Raw genomic sequence first — 18,649 nt, 5'->3', positions numbered from 1 at the left:
TTCTCCCACGCCTTCCCAGACATGGATTGGTTCCACTACCCAATTGGCATTATGATGGTCCACACTGCTATAGCCAAATCCTCTATCACCCTCCTAACCTTACGCCACCTTACCCTTCTCCTAATGACCACGGTATTATCATCGCTTTCAATATCTCCCAATCTAACCACCAAGGCCCCCCATTCCCCCCCCTTTTCTTCTCTGTCTTCCTGCCCCTCCACTGTTTGGATTGTCTTTGTGCCTCCCTACTTCCATCCCTCTTCGCTTTCCTCGGCCAGGTTTTGAAGGCCTACACCCGTTAGCCATTCTTCCCAAGTGTCAAAGAACTTGCAGGAGGCTTCATCGTCCAGAGAGGAGTCATCGAGAACAGCCCAGATCTCATCAAAGAAAGGTTAAGTACTTCTTTAGACTTATGGGATTTCAATTGGAGGACTCAGACCATCAGCTTCTCCTTTCTCTTGATTCTACCACAAGGGATAGATCGCAGCGTAGGAAAAAAGGTTATAGAGAGCTACTTAACCTCTTTTCCTCTATTAACCCTGGACAATTCTACCCCTCAGATTTGTCCACTAAGTCCTCCTTGTCCATTGGAAGGTCCTCGGCAAGGAGGTCATCCAGATTGGCTGCAACAACCTCCTCTTCTATTCCAAGATGACTATCATATCATGGAATATAAGGAGTTTTGGACAGGCCTCTAAACAAAAAGCCGTTAGAGATTTCTTTGCCGAGTTCAAACCTTCCATATTGGCACTCGTAGAAACCAAATGACAGGAGACTGACCTAATCTCAGTCAGAAGTGTTTTGGGTAGATCCCCTTGTCAATGGATCTCTCGCCCAGCTTTAGGGACCTCCAGAGGAATGTGGGTAGTTTGGAACCCTACTGAACACTCTCTAATCTCCTATCATATTGGTGATTTCACGGTCGCCGTCCTCTCCCGGAACTCAGATAACCTAGAATGAAAGTTCACTGCTGTCTATGGTCCTAACCGGTTGTCATTGAGACCTAGATTATGGGAAGAACTTGACGACATAGCTATCCTACCTCATCCCATTAGTGCTTGGGTGGAGATTTCAACATTAGCAGATGGTCTTTCAAAAGAAACTCCTCGAATAGTACTTCCAAGAGCATGATAGAGTTCTCGGATCTCATATCTCAATCACTCTTAGGGAATCAATTCATGTGGTCGGATCACGGGGCCCAACCCACTCTATCTAACTTGGACCGCTTTCTGGTCTCTCCTACTTGGGAAGAATCCTTACCAGGGTCGCATGCCTGAACTCTCTCAAAACCCACCTCAGACCACTGCCCAATTTTACTTTGTACCCAACCAATCCTTAGGGGACCCAAACCTTTTCGATTCGAATTAGCCTGGATTCAGGAGGAGGACCTCGCCTCCCTCATCCCTTTATGGTGGCAATCGTCCTCTAACCAAGTCACAGGAAGGGTTGGGTTAAGACTACAGAAAAAACTACAGATCCTAAAGTCGTCTCTTAAATCTTGGAGCTCTTCACTACAAGGTAACTTCACAACCTCCAAAAAAACACAACTAGATATCATACAAGACCTTGATAGGATAGAGGAGTCCAGACCCCTCTCACCTGCAGAGGCCAACCTCAGACAATCAACTAAACTGGGGTACCTTTCTGCACTAAAAAAGGAAGAGCTTTACTGGTATCGGTCCAGTGTATCTTGGCTTAAGTCAGGGGACCTAAATACCAAGTTCTTCCATAGAGTTGCGAATAGCAGACACCGAGCTAACTTGATTCAGACCATCAAAGTTGGTGAATCGTTTGATTCTGCACCAGAAATTGAGGAAGCCATCATTTCCCACTTCAGGAACCTTTACTCAGCTCAAAACCTACCTAGACCTACCATGGGAGACCTAGTATTCAAAACCCTCCCCACCCATAGAGCAGACTGGCTAGAACGACCCTTTCTAAGTAAAAAATCGAGAAGGCTGTGAATGACCTGGCCTCTGACAAGGTGCCTGGTCTAGGCGGTTTCCCCATGGCATTCTTCAAAACATTCTGGACCTCCTTTAAGGAAGATTTCAATTTGTTTTTTGAGGAATTCTATAGGCGTGGAAAGCTTAATAAAGCCTTGAATACAACCTTCATAGTGATGGTGCCAAAGTTTGAAGGAGAAAGGACATTAAAGACATTCGTCCTATCAGCCTCCTTAATTCCTCATATAAGATCCTTTCCAAAGTCCTGCCTTCCAGGATAAAAAAGGTCCTCAATTTGGTCATATCCCCATCCCAGTCAACATTCATTAAAACAAACAAATATTGGATGGAGTCCTGGTAGCTCATGAATGTATTCACTCTCGCTTTAGACAAAAAAAGCCGGGGCTTATCTTCAAAATTGACTGGGAGAAGGTGTATGACCACGTCGATTGGACAATCCTAGAACAAACCCTATCCAAAATGGGATTCGGCAAGAGGTGGAGAATGTGGATGAGAGGTTGGTACTCTAGTCCTTATTTCTCCGTCTTAGTTAACGGTTCTCCTAAGGGCTTCTTCCCTTCGTTTAGGGGTTTAAGACGAGGAGACCCCCTCTCCCCTTTCGTTTCACCATAGTGGGAGAGGTCTTCAGCCAATCAATCTTCAGGATCTTCCAGGCTGGCTTACTTTCTGGATTCAAAACAAGTAGAACAAGTCCAAGTGTGTCACACTTGCAATATGTAGATGGCGCCTTGGTATTTCTTGATGCAAATAAGATCAAAGTCCAGAACTTAAAAATCTTCCTTGCTTGCTTTGAGTTGGCTAGCGGTTTTAAGGTCAATATGGCGAAATCTAAAATGATTGGAGTTGGTCTAAATCCTTCCCTAACCAGGAACTTTATCTCGGATTGGGAGTGTGCAGTGGAAGAAATCCCAACCTTCTACCTAGGGCTCCCCCTCGGCCTTGGAAAACCCAATAAGCAGCTGTGGGCCCACGTCATTGATAAAATAGATAGAAGACTGGCAGGATGGATAGGGCGATATCTATATATGGCTGGCATAAGTACTCTCATCAAGCTTTCCTTGCCAATTCCTCGATTTACTTCATGTAGTTCTTTCAAATTCCATCTTCAATCTCTAAAAGGATAGAACAGCTTCTGAAGAATTTCCTATGGTCGGGTTCAGCAGAAACAAAGAAAATACACCTAGTATCTTGGAACAAGATCTGCACACACAAGAAGAAGGGAGGTTTGGGGATAAGAGACCTAAGGAAACATAATTGGGCACTTTTGGGGAAATGGTGGTGGAGGCTAGCAAATTATGAAAACCAACTTTGGACGCAGGTGATTAGAAGCAAATATAATATCTCCTCACAAATGTGGCTGCCAGAGGCCAACTACTACTCCATAGGATCAGGTATCTTGAAAACTCTGGTATCCATCCTCCCTCGGTTCAGAACTAATATTCGCTTTCATGCAAGAGAAAGAAATAGAGTGAGATTTTGGGAGGATTTGTGGATTGGCTTTTCACCACTGAAAGATAGATTCCCCTTCCTTTTTGCCATCTCCAACTGTAAAGAGTCAATGATAGTGGACGCAATGACTCTCTTTGGCAATAGTAGGACGTGGAACCCATCTTTTAGAAGGTCTCTGTCTAATGAAGAACTCCTTCAATTTGCTACACTCAGCTTTGAACTCTATGAAGTTTTCTTATCGCAATCAGGCATGGACTCCATGATTTAGACCCCATCACCCTCAGGGAGGTTCACAATAGCCTCCTTCTATAGGGTCTTTGTAGATGGAACAAACATAATCGACTCATCAAATAGAGCATGGGAGTCTATAGCCCCACCAAGGGCTCAACTCTTTTAGTGGTTAGCGAGTCAAGGTGGGCCCCTATCCATAGACAACCTTCAGAAAAGAGGATTTCAATTTTCTAACAGATGTATAATGTGCCTTAATGAAGAAGAAACAATATCACATATGTTATTACATTGCGACTTTGCATACTCATTGTGGAGTCTACTTATTCAGTTATTTAGACTCTCGTGGGTTCTTCCACCTTCAGTCCAGGCTATGTTAACACAGACCTATGAGGACAATTTTAGGAAATCGGGGAAAATTCTATGGAAAGCCTATGTTGCTGCTACGCTTTGGCACATATGGGGGAAACAAACTCTAGGATCTTTCGAGGAGTTAAGAATACATTCCAGATCACGTTCCAAAAAATAACGTCCTCTGTTATTTTTTGGGCCTCCCATCATAAACTATTTGTGGGTATCTCCGCCTCTTTCTTATGCGAGAATGGGAAAATCTCCTTAAACGTCAGTCATCGTAGGAATCAAAGTACCCCTCGATGGACTGTTCCTTCAGAGGATCAATTAAAGCTCAACTTCGATGGATGCTCTCTGGGAAACCTTGGTTCGGCAGGCGTAGGGGGGGTGTATAGAAATCATGAAGGACGAGTCCTTCTCACCTATTCAGAATACATAGGAATAAAGGACTCACAGACAGCAGAAGCCAAAGCCCTTCTAATTGGAATCAAGAATTTTAACCATTCTTGGGGTAGAATACTACAGATTGAAGGAGATGCAAAAAACATTATTAACTAGGGTTCTAGGATAAGCGATCCACCTTGGTATTTGAGACATATTTTTCATGAAATTGAACACTTATGCAGGGACTTGGAAGTCACTTGGAAGCCACTTGGAAGCACACTCGATGGACCGCACCGCAACTGCAGATGCACTCGCTAAAGAAGCTGCCCGGCAACATACCTAAATGGATGCAGTTAGTGTGGGTGAAAGGGCAAAACTATGAGCCCCACGCAGTTTTCTTTTGTCCGTTTCGTAATAGTCTTTGTATAGGGCCATTACTACAAGCCCTACTATGCTTTCCTTTTGTCCGCTTTTGTAACTTGGTTCTATGCTTTCCTTTTGTCTGCTTTTGTAACTGGGCATATCGATAAGCCCCTCTCAGTGGTTGTGTCTGTCTCGTCTGGTCCTCCACTCAGGGACCATGACACAGCTGAGGTCTACGCGTGGTGGACCTCACCGTACCGATGTAACTCCTTTTATTTCATGTTGAGTCAACTTTTATCAAAAAAAAAAAAAGTCTAAAAAGGTGAGAAGTCTATCTAACATCCAAATGTCTAAAGTCCAAACGAAGAATATGTTTCTTGAATCTATTTATGTCGTTATTATAGATATGTCCACAAAAATTGCACATAATTTTTATTTTTGTCATTCTTATCCAGATGACACAATACTTCCATCCCGGATCCCCACACCTAGTAGACCCTATAGAAGACATTCCAAATGCGGAAATAAAACTCAAATAAAGATTACAAACTGACTTTTTTTGCCCAAATCTTTGCTATTCGATGTTTGTTACCTCAATCGAGCTACTAATCACCTCAAAAGTCTTCTAAACCCTGCAATAACACCTTAAAAAATAACTCCAATGAGAAAAGAAAAGATTAAAAAGCTTCTTCAAATCATAAAAATACTTTTGCTTATCAAAAATAGGTATAGCTAAGAGATTGAGGGCTCATGGAAGTGTTTTTTAACTTTGCGTGGTTGAAAATGACCCCCATAACATATTTATACCTTAATATTCGTAAAAGGGCCCACGGCCCAGAACTGGGTGTTGGGCACCTACCTGGTCCGCTTGCCCAGGTTCAGCTGCCCAGAGCGGGGGGCCTAGGCCTAAGCGTGCTGTCTCAGGGGTCTTGGGTGCCTAGGTGCCCCACCTAGGTGCTGGGTGGACTGTTTTTTGAAACCTTGTCGATTATGCCATATGCCTAGGGATATGGCTTTTAGATTCAATACTAGACCTAGACCACTTACGCTGGGTGAGTCAGTTAACAAAATAAAAATGCTATACTGGTCCCACATGGACCGCACTCCCATTGAAGTGTTATTTACAAGTTCTCAAGGCCTTTAAAGGCCACAAACTCCAGTAGATGTATTTGTTTGGTCGGTGTCATAATTCATTAGATGGCCAACAACCATCACCACAATACTTTCAACTAAAAGATGCTGAAGACATATGTTGTGGGTATTCCGTTTGTTGATTTTATACTAGTTCATACGTAGGATCACATTTTAAATGAATTGCTTTCCTTTATTGGATGATCCCTTGTTGTGCAGAAAATTCTGGACTTTCCTAGAGGATGAGATGAGTAGTGCTCGTGATGTTGGTGAACTTCATTGTTAGAATAGTGTATATTGGTCCTATATTTTTCATCGATAGTACTGCAATAATGTCTTCTATGCTTGCAAATTCTTGTATTGGGCCAGAGAGGCTATGGTTTTCCATTACATTTTTTTCAGGCTGTTCGTAGAAGGATTTTTGAGAAAGGGCTTAGAGTAGATGGGAGGAGTTTGGATGAAGTTAGGCCTTTGTTCTGTGAATCTGGTTCTTTTCCAGCTTTGCATGGATCCTCGATCTTTTCACGTGGAGAAACACAGGTAATATGCTATTTTTTGGTCTCTTTTTTGATTGTCAATTGTAAAACAACTAAGAGGCACTTCATTTGATCACATAATATGGAGCATTCCTATTCTGTCTAGTAGGTCCTGTGCACAGTGACGCTAGGAGCACCTGGAGATGCCCAGAAATTGGATTCCCTGGTTGGCCCTCCTACCAAGCGCTTCATGCTTCATTATAGTTTTCCATCATTCTCAATTAATGAGGTCGGCAAACAAAGTGGCCTGAATAGACGTGAAGTTGGGCATGGTAAGCTTGTTGTTGCAACGTTGAACCTTCCTGAATTGCTTGCATTGACTGTAGCTGGTATTTCTGTTACAGGTTAGAAATTTCATCATTAAAGAGCAAGTGTTACTTATATGAAATATATTGGACAGTGCTTGCATGAATTTTGGCCTAGTTTTCCCAGATACCTCAAAATTCTATGAGTAACATCCTTGTGAAGAATCCTTGGAGAGTGCATAAATCGACTCACTACACTTGCTACAAAAGCAATATCCGGCTTAGTGATGGTCAGATAAATCATCCTGCCTACCAGTCTTCTGTGCATTCCTGGACCTTCAAACAACTCCCCCTTATCAACCAATAATTTTGTATTTGAATCCATAGGAGTATGACCTGGTTTACCACTCAATATTCCAGTCTTTGTCACAAAATCAGTCACATACTTTCTTTTAGACAAGCAAATGTCATACTTTGATCTGGCTACTTCAATTCCTAGAAAATACCTCTGAGTCTGATTGATAACACACTAATATCATAATATTTCTGAATATTATATAATCAAATGTAACTCTAATAGTTGAAGTTAGTGGACCATGGTTGATAAGATCAAATCGTACTAGAATATATCTTAATAACCACTTAATATCTCAATCCCCAAGAATTCAGCTCAGGCTTGAAATTTGCGGGATACTAAAAATTGTATCAGGCAGCTATTTTCCGTCACTTGACGGGATGCAATTTGCTTTCTCTCTCTCTCTCTCTCTCCCCCCCTCCTCCCAAGATAATCTCTTCTTGTCAGCAAATCCATTCCAACCGCGCTCTTTTATTCTCACTCTCTCTCTCTCTCTCTCCTCATCCCACCATTTCTCGACAATCTATCTCCGTGGAAAATGCACCCAATTTGCTGGACAAGCGACCCACCTTGTCGAAGAATGTATTTAAATCGCCTGAAAACTAACCCAACTTACTGGAAAAGGGATCCTCACTACTTGAAGTTTCAGGCAATTGTTGGAAAACTGACCCAACTTGCTGGAAAAGTCATCCACTTCCCCAGAAAAAATCATTCGCTTTGTTGGAGAATAAACTTGACTTGCTGGGAAAGTGACCCCCCACCAGAAATTTCTCTATTTTGGAAGAAATTCGTGCTCGAGTTGCCTAAAATTGCTCTGTTTTTGCCAGAATTTGTATAAGCATGGCCGCAAATTCCTGGGTTTATACTAGAACTCGGCATGATGGTGAAGGCGTGAACGTAGGCATGGTCATCGAGGTGCCTATAGTCGAGCCCATATCAACAGTGGAAAGGCCTAGTCTTGAAATTTGGCCATGAACAAGAGAAGAGCCGTTGTTTCCTTTGGCTTTCATCTCTAAGATATGAATAGGAACTGGTTGTTCTAAAAAGGTAGTTATGGCCTCTTCTGAATAATTCGTTGGAGAAAGCAAGAGCCTTTGTTACACTGTTAAATAGGGGCTGCCAATGGGTAGGGCCTGGGCCGGCTCGGCCCGGAGAAGCCTGGGGCTGATTCAGCCTGACCTGGTGAGGCCCGGCCCCGATCTATGCTCGTCAAAACCCAGAAGCCTGTCGCGACCCATTAAGGCCTGGAACTATACCAAAAACTCGGGCCAGCCCATTAGGCTTATTGGGCCTTGCCCAGCTCAATTTAGATTTTTCTTTTTAAATCCCTCTCCAAACTTTAGAAAAAACCCTAGAAATCCTTACAAAAATCAGAAAAAACCCTAGAAACCAGAGACCTTAGAAAGAAACCCTAGCGATAAAAAGAAAATGAAAACCATTACCTGCAAATTTGCCCTAATTAGTAGAAGGGGAAAAGAGACCTAGAAACCTTAGTGATAAAAAGAAAACTAAAAAAAATTACTTGCAAATTTACCCTAATTAGTAGAAGGGGAAAAGATACCTTAGAAAGTAACCCTAGAGATAAAAACAAAACTAAAAAAAAAAATTGCATGCAAATTACCCTAATCAGTAGAAGGGGACAAGGAAAACATATGTTTATAGTGGCGCCATGCCTGGACAATGACCACAACTTCGAATTTTTTCAAGACACCTCCGTCTTTAGCCTTGATCAGAAGATAATACTTATACCAGAGACCACATGTTTCTCTCCCTCCCTTAACAACCTCAGAGAAATCCAGTTGAGGATGGTGATCTTGGTTGTATGTTTCCACGCAAAACTCGCCCAAGTCCTAAACCTTTGTGTTCGATTTCACGTTTGGGATCTCTGCCCTCCCTCCTAGCCTTAGAGCAGAAGAGAAATCAAGGGAGAGGAGAGAGGATGACGAAGAGAGAGAAAGAGCCAGAGGACACAGAACGCCATCAAGGGAGGGGAGAGAGGATGACGAAGAGAGAAAGAACGAGAGAAAGATGCAAAGAACGCCATTTCTAGTGGGGCTGGTACGCAGAGGAGGACGCATGTAGAGATAGAAGGACGCATGTAGAGATAGAAGGACGCAGAGATGGGGGCAGTTTTAATGAGAGAGAGATAGAGGAATTAAATGTGGAGATATTTGCTCCTCGCAAAATTTTGAGAGTTAAATGTCGGTGCATGTAGAGATAGAGACAAAGGAGTTACATTTCGGGCTTGTTTTCAACCTGGCCCAGCCTAGCTCGGTAGCAATATAGATCCACAATAGCTCGGCCCTGCTGGCTGGGTAGCAATATAGATCCACAATAGCTCTACCCTACCCGGCATGGTAGCAATATAGATCCACAATAGCTCGACCTACCCGGCCGGAGGCTCGTTAGCTGGGCCGTCCTAGAAGCCCGAGGCTCGGCCCTGTCAATTGGCAGCCCTACCATTAAAGCTAAGAGAAATGGTAGGAAAAAAATTCTAAAATACAGGTAGAAGTCAAACAGGTGCAAAAAATGATCATCATCATCATAGCCTTTTCCCAATTAATTGGGGTCAGCTGCACGAATTTTGATCAGCTATTATACTATATTAAAGACCATATCCTCAGTGAGGTCATAAGTCGCCATATCTTTTCTAACTACTTCCAACCACGTCCTGTTGGGCCTACCCCTTGCCTCTTTCAATCCTTCGACTTTTACTAACTCGTACCTCCTAGAAGGTGTTGTACTAGATCGACGGCACACATGGCCAGCCCACCTGAGTCTACTCTCTCTCATTTTACCCCTTATTGGTGCCACACCTAGATTTTTTCGAATGGATTCATTTCGAATTATATCCTTTCTTGTCTTGTCACTCATCCATCTCAACATCCTCATCTCCCCTACACTCATTCTATGGGCATACTGTTTTTTGTCTGCCTAACATTTCGCTCCATAGAGCAAAAAATGATATATCAAGTTAATATCTAATTCAAATATATCTAATGTCCGGCAATGGCATTATTCAAATTTTTAAAAATTTGAATATTCAGATTTTGTTTTGTCAAACAGACCTTAGCTAGCCCAAATCTTTATGTCTTAACATATTGATTTAGGTGCCTCTTTAGATGATTGATTCTTTCTTGATCATTGCATGGTTTTGTTGAAATCATGTGCCACAACAATTTCGCGAAGACATACAGAATTGTTGAAACTATCGAGGGATCAAGCTTATGAGCCATACTATGAAGCTTTGGGAAAGAGTCATTGAGCAATGACTAAGGCATGAAACAAGTATATCTAAAAACCAATTTGGTTTTATTCCAGGAAGGTGAACAACTGAGGCTATTTTCCTACTTAGGCAACTGATTGAGAAGTTTAGGACGAAGGGAAAAGGCCTCAATATGATTTTTATTGATCTAAAGAATGCTTATGATAGAGTACGATTTGATTTAGCGGGTGTTGGAAAAGAAAGGAGTCTCTAAACACTGCATCGACTTGGTGAGAGATACGATGGAGCGGTTACTAGTGTATGAATAACTAGTGGAGAGAGGAGTGAGTTTTCAGTGACAATAGGCCTACATCAAAGGTCAGCAATGAGCCCATACCTCTGTCTTAGTTATGGACGACCTAACTAGGCACCTACAGGATGAGGTACCGTAGTGCATGTTGTTCGCAGATGATATAGTTTTGATTGATGAGACCCGAAACGACATCATCACAAAGTTATAACTTTGGAGGGATGCTCTAGAGTCCAAAGGTTTTAAAATTAGTCAGACTAAGATGGAGTGCAAATTTAGTTATAATAGGAGTAGAGCCGAGGAAGTAGTTAAGATTGACGGCCATGAAGTATAAAAATGACCGCACTTTTGATATCTTGGGGCGATAATTCAGGAAAATAGAGAGATCGAGGAAGATGTCGCACACAAAATTAGATCTGGGTGGGCAAAGTGGAGATGTGCAACTGGAATTTTATGTCATCGCCACATACCAATAAGGCTGAAAGGCAAGTTCTATCGGACAACAGTGAGACCAGCTTTGCTCTATGGGGCAGAATGCTGGGCGGACAAAAACAATATACTATAGAATGTGTAGCGGAGATGAGGATGTTGAGATGGATGAGTGGCAAGATAAGAAGGAATATAATTTGCAATGAATTTATTTGAGAGAATTTAGGCGTGGCACCAATAGGTGATAAAATAAGAGAGAGTAGACTTAGGTGGGCTGGCCATGTGTGATGCCCACTAAGTACAACGCTTGTTAGGAGATGCGAATTAGTTCAAGTGGAGGACTGAAAATGTCAACGGGTAGGCCCAAAAGGATGCGGTGGGAAGTAGTCCAAAAAGATATGGGGACTTATGATCTCACTGAGGATATAGCCTTTAATAGAGCAGATTGGAGAACCTGAATTCATGTAGCTGACGCTGATTAATTGGGACAAGGCTAAAATGATGATGATGTTGAACTAGCTCAAAAGTTTCAAAGTAGTCAATGCTAAAGGTTTAGATGTATCCTTTGAGCAACCAATGCAACTTTTAATCTCTCGATGGTGCCATTAAGTCTAATATTTTACTGCATAAATTCAACATCCAACAATTCTTTTTCCAGCTAGTAACAACATGTGCTCCCATGTATCATTCAAATTGAGTGCATCGATTTCCTCTTCCATTGCTTTCTTCCACTTAGTAGGAGAAAGTCCTTCCTCAAATGACTTAGGGATAGAAATATATGAAAGAGCTAAAGCACAACTATGATAGGATGGAGAATATTTTGCGAGGTTAAAAAGATTGTGCAATTAGATGTTAGAGTACAGAACCTTATACTTTTATGGATGGCAATATGTACATTATTGTCAGTAGACTACCGGTGAAGATGATGATTGAGTAGTTGGTGATCTGGTGGAGGGTTTCCATTGTACTTTACTTCTTATGTAAACCTTTATGGGTGGCTCCTAAGGGGCACTATGATGTGTAGGAGTAGTAAGTTTAACTGATCTAGGTATCTGAGGTGAATAAGAAATATCAACAGGACCAGGAAGAGGAATTATAGAAGAAGAGGACTGTGAGACTTCTTCCGGAATAAGATAAAATAAAATGTGCATCAAACATGACCCTTTTTTGAAAAAATAAGGATTGTTGTAGAAAAAACTAACATTAGTGCAAACAAATTTCTTTTGTAAACTAGGATGATAGGATCGATAACCTTTCAAAAGTGTGAATACCCATGAAAAACGCACTCAAAAACTCAAGGATCTAACTTATCATTACTAGTACCCAACACATGCATAAAGCAAACACAGCAAGCACACTCATGGAGGAACAAAGCAAACACACCAAGAAAACACATTGTTGGAGGAACAAAGCAAACACACTCATGGAGGAACAACAAACATCGGAGTATCAAGGAAGAGAACAGAGTGGTGTTTTTCCTTTCAAAGCTGAAGAGGGCGTCTGATTAATTAAATAACATGATGTCAGCAAGGCATCTCCTCAATAAACTTTTGGAACATGCATATTAATTAGCAGAGTGCAAGTACTTCAAGTCAATATTGATTTTTCCTGTCAGCAATTCCATGTTATTTTTTTAAGAAAGGGTGGCGTTTGTTGCGTGGTTGGACCTCGTATATCGGCAGCCTTGAAGAGAGATATCTAAAGAGTTCATTCCGACTGATAAAGTCTGAGCCATCCCTCATATATTGAGAGATGGATGATGAGGAGTTTCTCTCATAGGACCATCGGGTAACATTAAAGTCTTCTCCCAAGCACCAAATGGGGTGTGGTAGGGACGCAACAAGTTCCAACTTAGACCAAAGTCTGCTTCCGAGGGTGGGTGAGTTTGGGCCATAAACGGCCGTGAATTTCCATTTGACCTCGTCTGAGGTGCTAGAGAGAAGAATTGAAATTGAAAACTCCCCTATCTAGGAGGAGTTTAGGATATGTTCTGAAGGGTTCCATACCGCCCAGATTCCTCCTGAAGCCCCATTCGCCGGAAGAGCGACCCACTGGCAAGGTCTTCTTCCCCAGACCTGGCGAATGAGTTTGACATTGGGCTCTGTTTGTTTGGTTTCGATGGGGGCAAGAACTACAGGAGAGAGTTTGGAGGTGAAGTCTTTGACAACGTCCTTCTTGGAGGACTGTCCTAACCCTCGAACGTTCCAAACTAGCAACTTCATCTTTTGGGGGTGAGCAAGGAGGAGGAGGCCAGTTTGAGGGACCTCCTTGGATGGTTTGTAATGGAAGGAGAGGGGAGACAGTCTGCAGGCTGTCCCACAAAGGAGATGGAGGAGAAAAGGTTGCAAAGCTCTCTCTGTCCTTTGAATTTCACTTGCATCCTGCTCCGCGTCTGCTGTGAGGAACTTGTGAGCCGGTCCTTTATGTCCATCATACTCGAACCCCTTAATTCTGTACATCTCTATCATTCTATCTTCAGCTCTGTTTGTCCCATCCCCGTCGACCTCCTCTGCCTCGACGGAGGCTAGGGAAGGAGAGATGGGTACCTGTGAGTTTTCGAGGGGTATAGTAACAGATTTTGCCGATTTAGGTACCTCGGCAGACTCAATTTCAGAATCTGTCAAGTCAAGTGTCACGGTTTCAACTTCTGCCATGGGTGAGGGTGGGTTGGAGGGGTAGAGGTCAGGGGGTAGAAGGGGTTGGGGCACTAAAGAGTCTGAGGCAAGAACCTGGGTAGAGATGTTGCTAGGGAGAGTAGGAGGAGCACGGGAGGAGAAAGGGGGCAAAGTATGAAGCGGCTGGGGGTTAGGCTCCAAGTTAGGGTTTGGTAAGAAAGGTGAGGGGGGAGAAGGGATATCATAAGGGAAGGGGAAGGGCAGCGGAGGGTTAGTGACAGAAAAGGATGGGCGATAAGTTAGGAAATGGTGGGTCTGGATGGAGGAGTAACTGGATACCATCACGGGGGAGGAGGAAGGCCAAGCAATCTGGAGTGTTTGAACCCTGCGGATGAGGGCGAGGTGCGGGGTGTACGACAGGTGAGGGGCCAGCAGAAGAGAGATGGAAGCAGGGTCAGGGGGAGAGTGGTCTATGGAGTGAGCAGCAACCATGTCCTAGGGAATAAGGTCTCTGTTCGTAATCAGGTTGGGAATATGGCTGATCAACGGCTTGATCTTCTTGACCGGTTGAAGAAAATCTTCAAGGTTCAGGGGGAAGAAAGTCAAGGAGAAGGGCAATGAAGAGTGGTTAGGTGCCTTGATCCCGCCTTCCGAATCTAGGTGATTTAGCGGCACGTGTCTCGGGTTTCTGGTGAACCCAGGATTTGAGATCGCTCTCTCGGAACCTTGCTCAAGGGCAAGGGCAGGAATACCAACCAATAAGAGAGGAATTTTGGGTGGGTTCGGGCCTTACTCGAGCTGGCTCGCGTGGGCGCCCTCTTAGATCACGAAGAAAGGCCCCCAGCTGCTTAAGCTGGCTCGGAATCGCCTTCCTTGACCTGTAATCCTTTTGTTTTTTTGGACAACACTTCTATGGTTAACTTGTAAGAAAAGTGGGTCGAAGGGACCTACCCTTGTCTTACGGCAATACACGTTCACATGAGAAGGCGAAGAAGTGCAATGTTCTGTGAAAGATAAAAAAGAGAAGAGAGCTTGACGTAGGGGTGACACTAGCATGACAACCAAAAATTACCGACTCGGAGTTGTAGCAAGACGGGCATGGTTCTTAGGACCAGCATGACGACAATACTACTCGAAACCAAGGTCGGCGCATAGGTGATAGGCTAGGTCTACCCTCAATCAAGTGAGAGAAGAAAGAGGTGAAGAGGAGAGAACGAGACGGCAAAGAGAAGGGGAAGCCCGGACGTCAATAGGCATCGCGGTGGGCAATGCAAGGAGACAACGCATCACTTGTGGACGGCGCCAACTCTTGATGAGGCACACGGCGATAACTTCTCCTAGGTCGCACGACGATAGGCACGAGACGCAGGGAGAACGACGATGGGTGTCGGTCGTGTGGAGGAAGCTCACGGCGATGGGTGTCGTCAGAGCCTCTAGCGGGCGGCGATAGGTATTGCCGTCTCCGCTAGACGCGCAGAAGAGGAGGATCCCTGCAGGCGACAACAAGCTTTGCTGTCTGGGTTCTTCACCGAGACGTCACGGCTACGTCTGTGGGCGGCGATAAGCAGCGTCGTCTACAACCTTCATTAGAAGAAAGAGACAGACGAGTAAAAGGGGAGGGGGACTCGTGCATGGCGCTGCTATCGCCATGCAAAACCTGTGGGACCAAGGGAGGGGCATGCTCAACACTGCCACTGTCGTGCACGACCTTTGCAAGGAACTCAGACAAAGAAGAGGGATCAGAGAGGGGAGAAGAGAGAGAAGAAAAGAAAAAAGAAGAGAGAAGGTTTACCTCAACACTAGGGGTACCGGTCAAAAAGTTTCTCTCACCTCACTCTTTCTCTCAATGTGACACCACAATGGTAAGAAAGAGAAACTTGTATTAAGTGAAAACTCTCTCTTGTGTTTGTATGCCTCTGCTTCTTCTTTTCGTACAATGATGGTATGTGTATATAGAAGAAGTATGCCGCAAACATGGGTGGATGATCAAAAGTAACCCTAATTGCTGGAAATTCAGATTAAATTGAATTAAAAGAAATTAGAAAATAGGATGCATAATGACAGATTTTTCCCCGTCCTAACAAGTTGTGGAATTCCAGAACAGTCCCTATGTTGCCCTAGGACTTGCATGATCTTGCATGACTGATCCGGGGTCGTTCTGATGCCTGGTTCATCGTAAGATGATTGTTTTCTTGTAGGGCTCGGGATAGCAATCGATTTGATACCAACTTCGAGCCATGGATTGTGTTTTTGGTGCACGATCATGTGACTTGAAATTAGGCAGATCTTGAAACTTTGGATCGATAGTGTGCTCTTTCCTTGATGTTTTATGTATTTTCTTCGTTGAATCACACTGAGAATGCTACTACAATCACGGGGCACCAAACGCAACTCCATTCCGTGGCCGAACGAAGATTTTGCAAGTTTGGAATTTTGGCCGGAATCAAGGATTCGGGCGACAGAATTTGCAGTCTGTTCGTTGGCTTCGTGTGCAGAATCCGACCGTTAATCATGTACGAGGTTCGGGTCAGAGATGGCCCGAGACCTTTGTCAGAGATTGCCCGAGAGCTTATGCCCGCAATGGAATTGGTCTCGTGTTGATTGGGCTCACGAGCGGCGTGATTTGGCCACTCAAGCGAGGCACGACGCTATTGAATTTTCTGCACTTTTCTTCACGGATCAGCTACTTCTCTCTAGCATTTCTTCGCGCTCGGGTAGAGTCATTGGGCATGCCACATATTGAATCGCTCGTCTTGTCTAGACGAACATGCTCACCAAATTTGAGCGCGATCCGGCTTAGGACGAGTGAGATATGAGCGTCGAAAGTCACTGGTCGCGGCTGTTCCTTCAATGGTGTAGTGTTGCAGGGTTGCCGCACGGGAATAGCGTGTGACTCTCCTGTTTCACTCTTTCGCCTATAAATTCTTCTTGGAATGTCCATTTGAGGTGAAACTTGACCCTTGGGGGTTTTCAACCGTGCCAGATCCAATGGTGGTGGTCCCACAACAATTTGAGACGTTGAAAATGTAGCTCTAGTTATAGGGATCCGTTTCAGGGTGCTAGAGGCCGATTCTGCTAGAATTGTTTCTCAATCTGCACTGGCTTACACTTGTCCAAATGCGACGAAACTTGGCAGTAGACTCTTGAGATACCTCATGAAGATCTTGGCAAGTTCTGGGGCTGTTTTGAGACTGTTTGAGTTTTCACTACTTGCTAGGCCTTTATTATGCAGGGGCCCCATGTTAATGAAAAATAATCTCCAACAGCATGCCCCGTCGAATGTTGCGCTTCGAGAGAATCGAGAAGTGCAATCATTCGAGAAGTTTGAGGGATCTTTGTAGAGTCTGCACCCTAAAGAGGCTATCCGTGGTTCTGGAGCATGAGGCTTTTGTCAGGACCTCCTCGCACAAAACCACGCCTTTTTTTGAAGGAACAATGCTACGAACCTTCGCTCGCCGTTGTTTGCTGCTACACTAGGTTTCCTTTTGATCTTCAAGGTACCTCCTGTAGGTCTCGTCTAACGGGGTCCAGTTGGGGGCTCTGACCCAACCTGAAAGTCTGGTCCCATGTAGGCTAAGGGGTTTGGCGAAGACTACCCTGAAGCTTGAGGCTGGTTAGACCCTGGCTTCGTCAGTTTCTTGCCTTTGCGATGACTCTTAACATTTTTGGAGGGATCTTTTGGTCATCGTCTTCACCCTCAAGGACTCCTGTTGTTGTTGAATTGGGGAGATCTTATGCGACTCTCACTCCCTGATGAGCCATGAAACCGGGGAGATCTTATGCGCCCTGGCGCGGGTTTTAACTTTAACAGAAGTGGTGCAGTGACGACGGCTTTCACTAACTTCTGTTATTTCTGGGCTCTTTTGCCCATGACCTTGCGATCATTGTCCACCCTTTTCATCCATTTTGCCCACGGTGCCTTTTTGAGGTGTTCACCGTGCCTGGGTTTTTGTTTTTCCATGAAACTCTCTTACTCATGATTTTGTAACCATGTCCGTTTGTCCTTTTTACTCATGGCGTTCCCTTGTCCAGGTGTACACCATGCCTTGTTTTTTTGAGAGGACGTGTTTTAGGGTCGTGCCTTCAAGGCCTGTGCGAAGCCTTTCAACGTCTTGCGGCCTATAGTTTAGGGTCATACAGCTGGACCGTAGCAGTAAGGAATGGCAGTCTGTAGAGGCCATAGAGTGAGTTTGGTGATGACTTTGACTCACTTGGGAGGATGGCATGAAGTTGCCTGTGAAGAGTTGATTGGATGGTAGGTGAAAGGTGGCAACCCACTAGCTGAGGCGAATACGGATGCCAAGGTGGCTTGCCGTTTGGTGAGCATGGGTAAGACTCACTGGGGGATGATGAAAGATGGTGAAGGTGGCCCGCGCACACGAATGGGCTGGCTAAGGAAGACGTGCGTGGTGATGCACATAAAGGGCGTACACGCCTACGTAGGTTCATTGGGGAGAAGAGGGTACGCGCACACAAATGAGTGGTTAGGGAAGGCGTGTGCGAAGATGCACGTGTAAGGGGTGTGCTGCTAACGGGGCATATTTTAAGGTCGCGCCTCCTAGACTTGGGCAAAGCAGTTTAACGTCATGCGGCCAGGACGCGCACTATGGTTTAAGGTCATATAGCTTGGACTGTGGTTATGTAGTTTTAGGTCATGCAACCAGGACCGTGCAGTTTAAGGTCGTGCAATTAGACTTCTGTTACAATTTAGGGTTGTATAGTTTGGACCATGGCTATTCAGTTTAGGGTCATGCATCATAGACCGTGGCAGTGCAGTTTAAGGTCATGCAATGCGGACCATGGCTGTGCAGTTTAAGGTCATGCAATGCGGACCATGGCTAAGCAGTTTAAGGTCATGCAATGCGGACCATGTCTGTGCAGTTTAAGGTCATGCAATGCGGACCATGTTTATGCAGTTTAAGGTCATGCAATGCGGACCATGGCTGTGCAGTTTAAGGTCATGCAATGCGGACCATGGCTGTGCAGTTTAGAGTCATGCAATACGAACCATGGCTGTGCAGTTTAAGGTCATGCAATGTAGACCATTAAGTGATGAAGGCATGCGACTCTATGGGGAACAG

The 18,649-nt window shown here is 44.3% G+C and overlaps 1 protein-coding gene across 2 annotated transcripts in view; it reads left to right on the top strand.

The window, feature by feature from the left end:
- LOC18426556 (polyribonucleotide nucleotidyltransferase) overlaps positions 1–18,649 on the top strand; it is a 101,229-nt gene that overhangs the window by 39,437 nt on the left and 43,143 nt on the right. For both annotated transcript variants that reach the window (XM_088848040.1, XM_006833199.4), the window contains exons 8-9: positions 6,276–6,413; positions 6,519–6,681. In XM_088848040.1, the coding sequence (XP_088704166.1) occupies positions 6,276–6,413; positions 6,519–6,681 (301 nt within the window). The remainder of the gene's footprint in view (positions 1–6,275; positions 6,414–6,518; positions 6,682–18,649) is intronic.

This window comes from Amborella trichopoda, chromosome 9 (genome assembly GCF_054954075.1).
Source record: "Amborella trichopoda isolate Santa Cruz 75 chromosome 9, AtrichopodaSantaCruz75HAP2 v2.0, whole genome shotgun sequence".
NCBI classification, from domain to species: Eukaryota; Viridiplantae; Streptophyta; class Magnoliopsida; order Amborellales; family Amborellaceae; genus Amborella; species Amborella trichopoda.
This window is presented reverse-complemented; position numbering and strand designations above follow the sequence as displayed.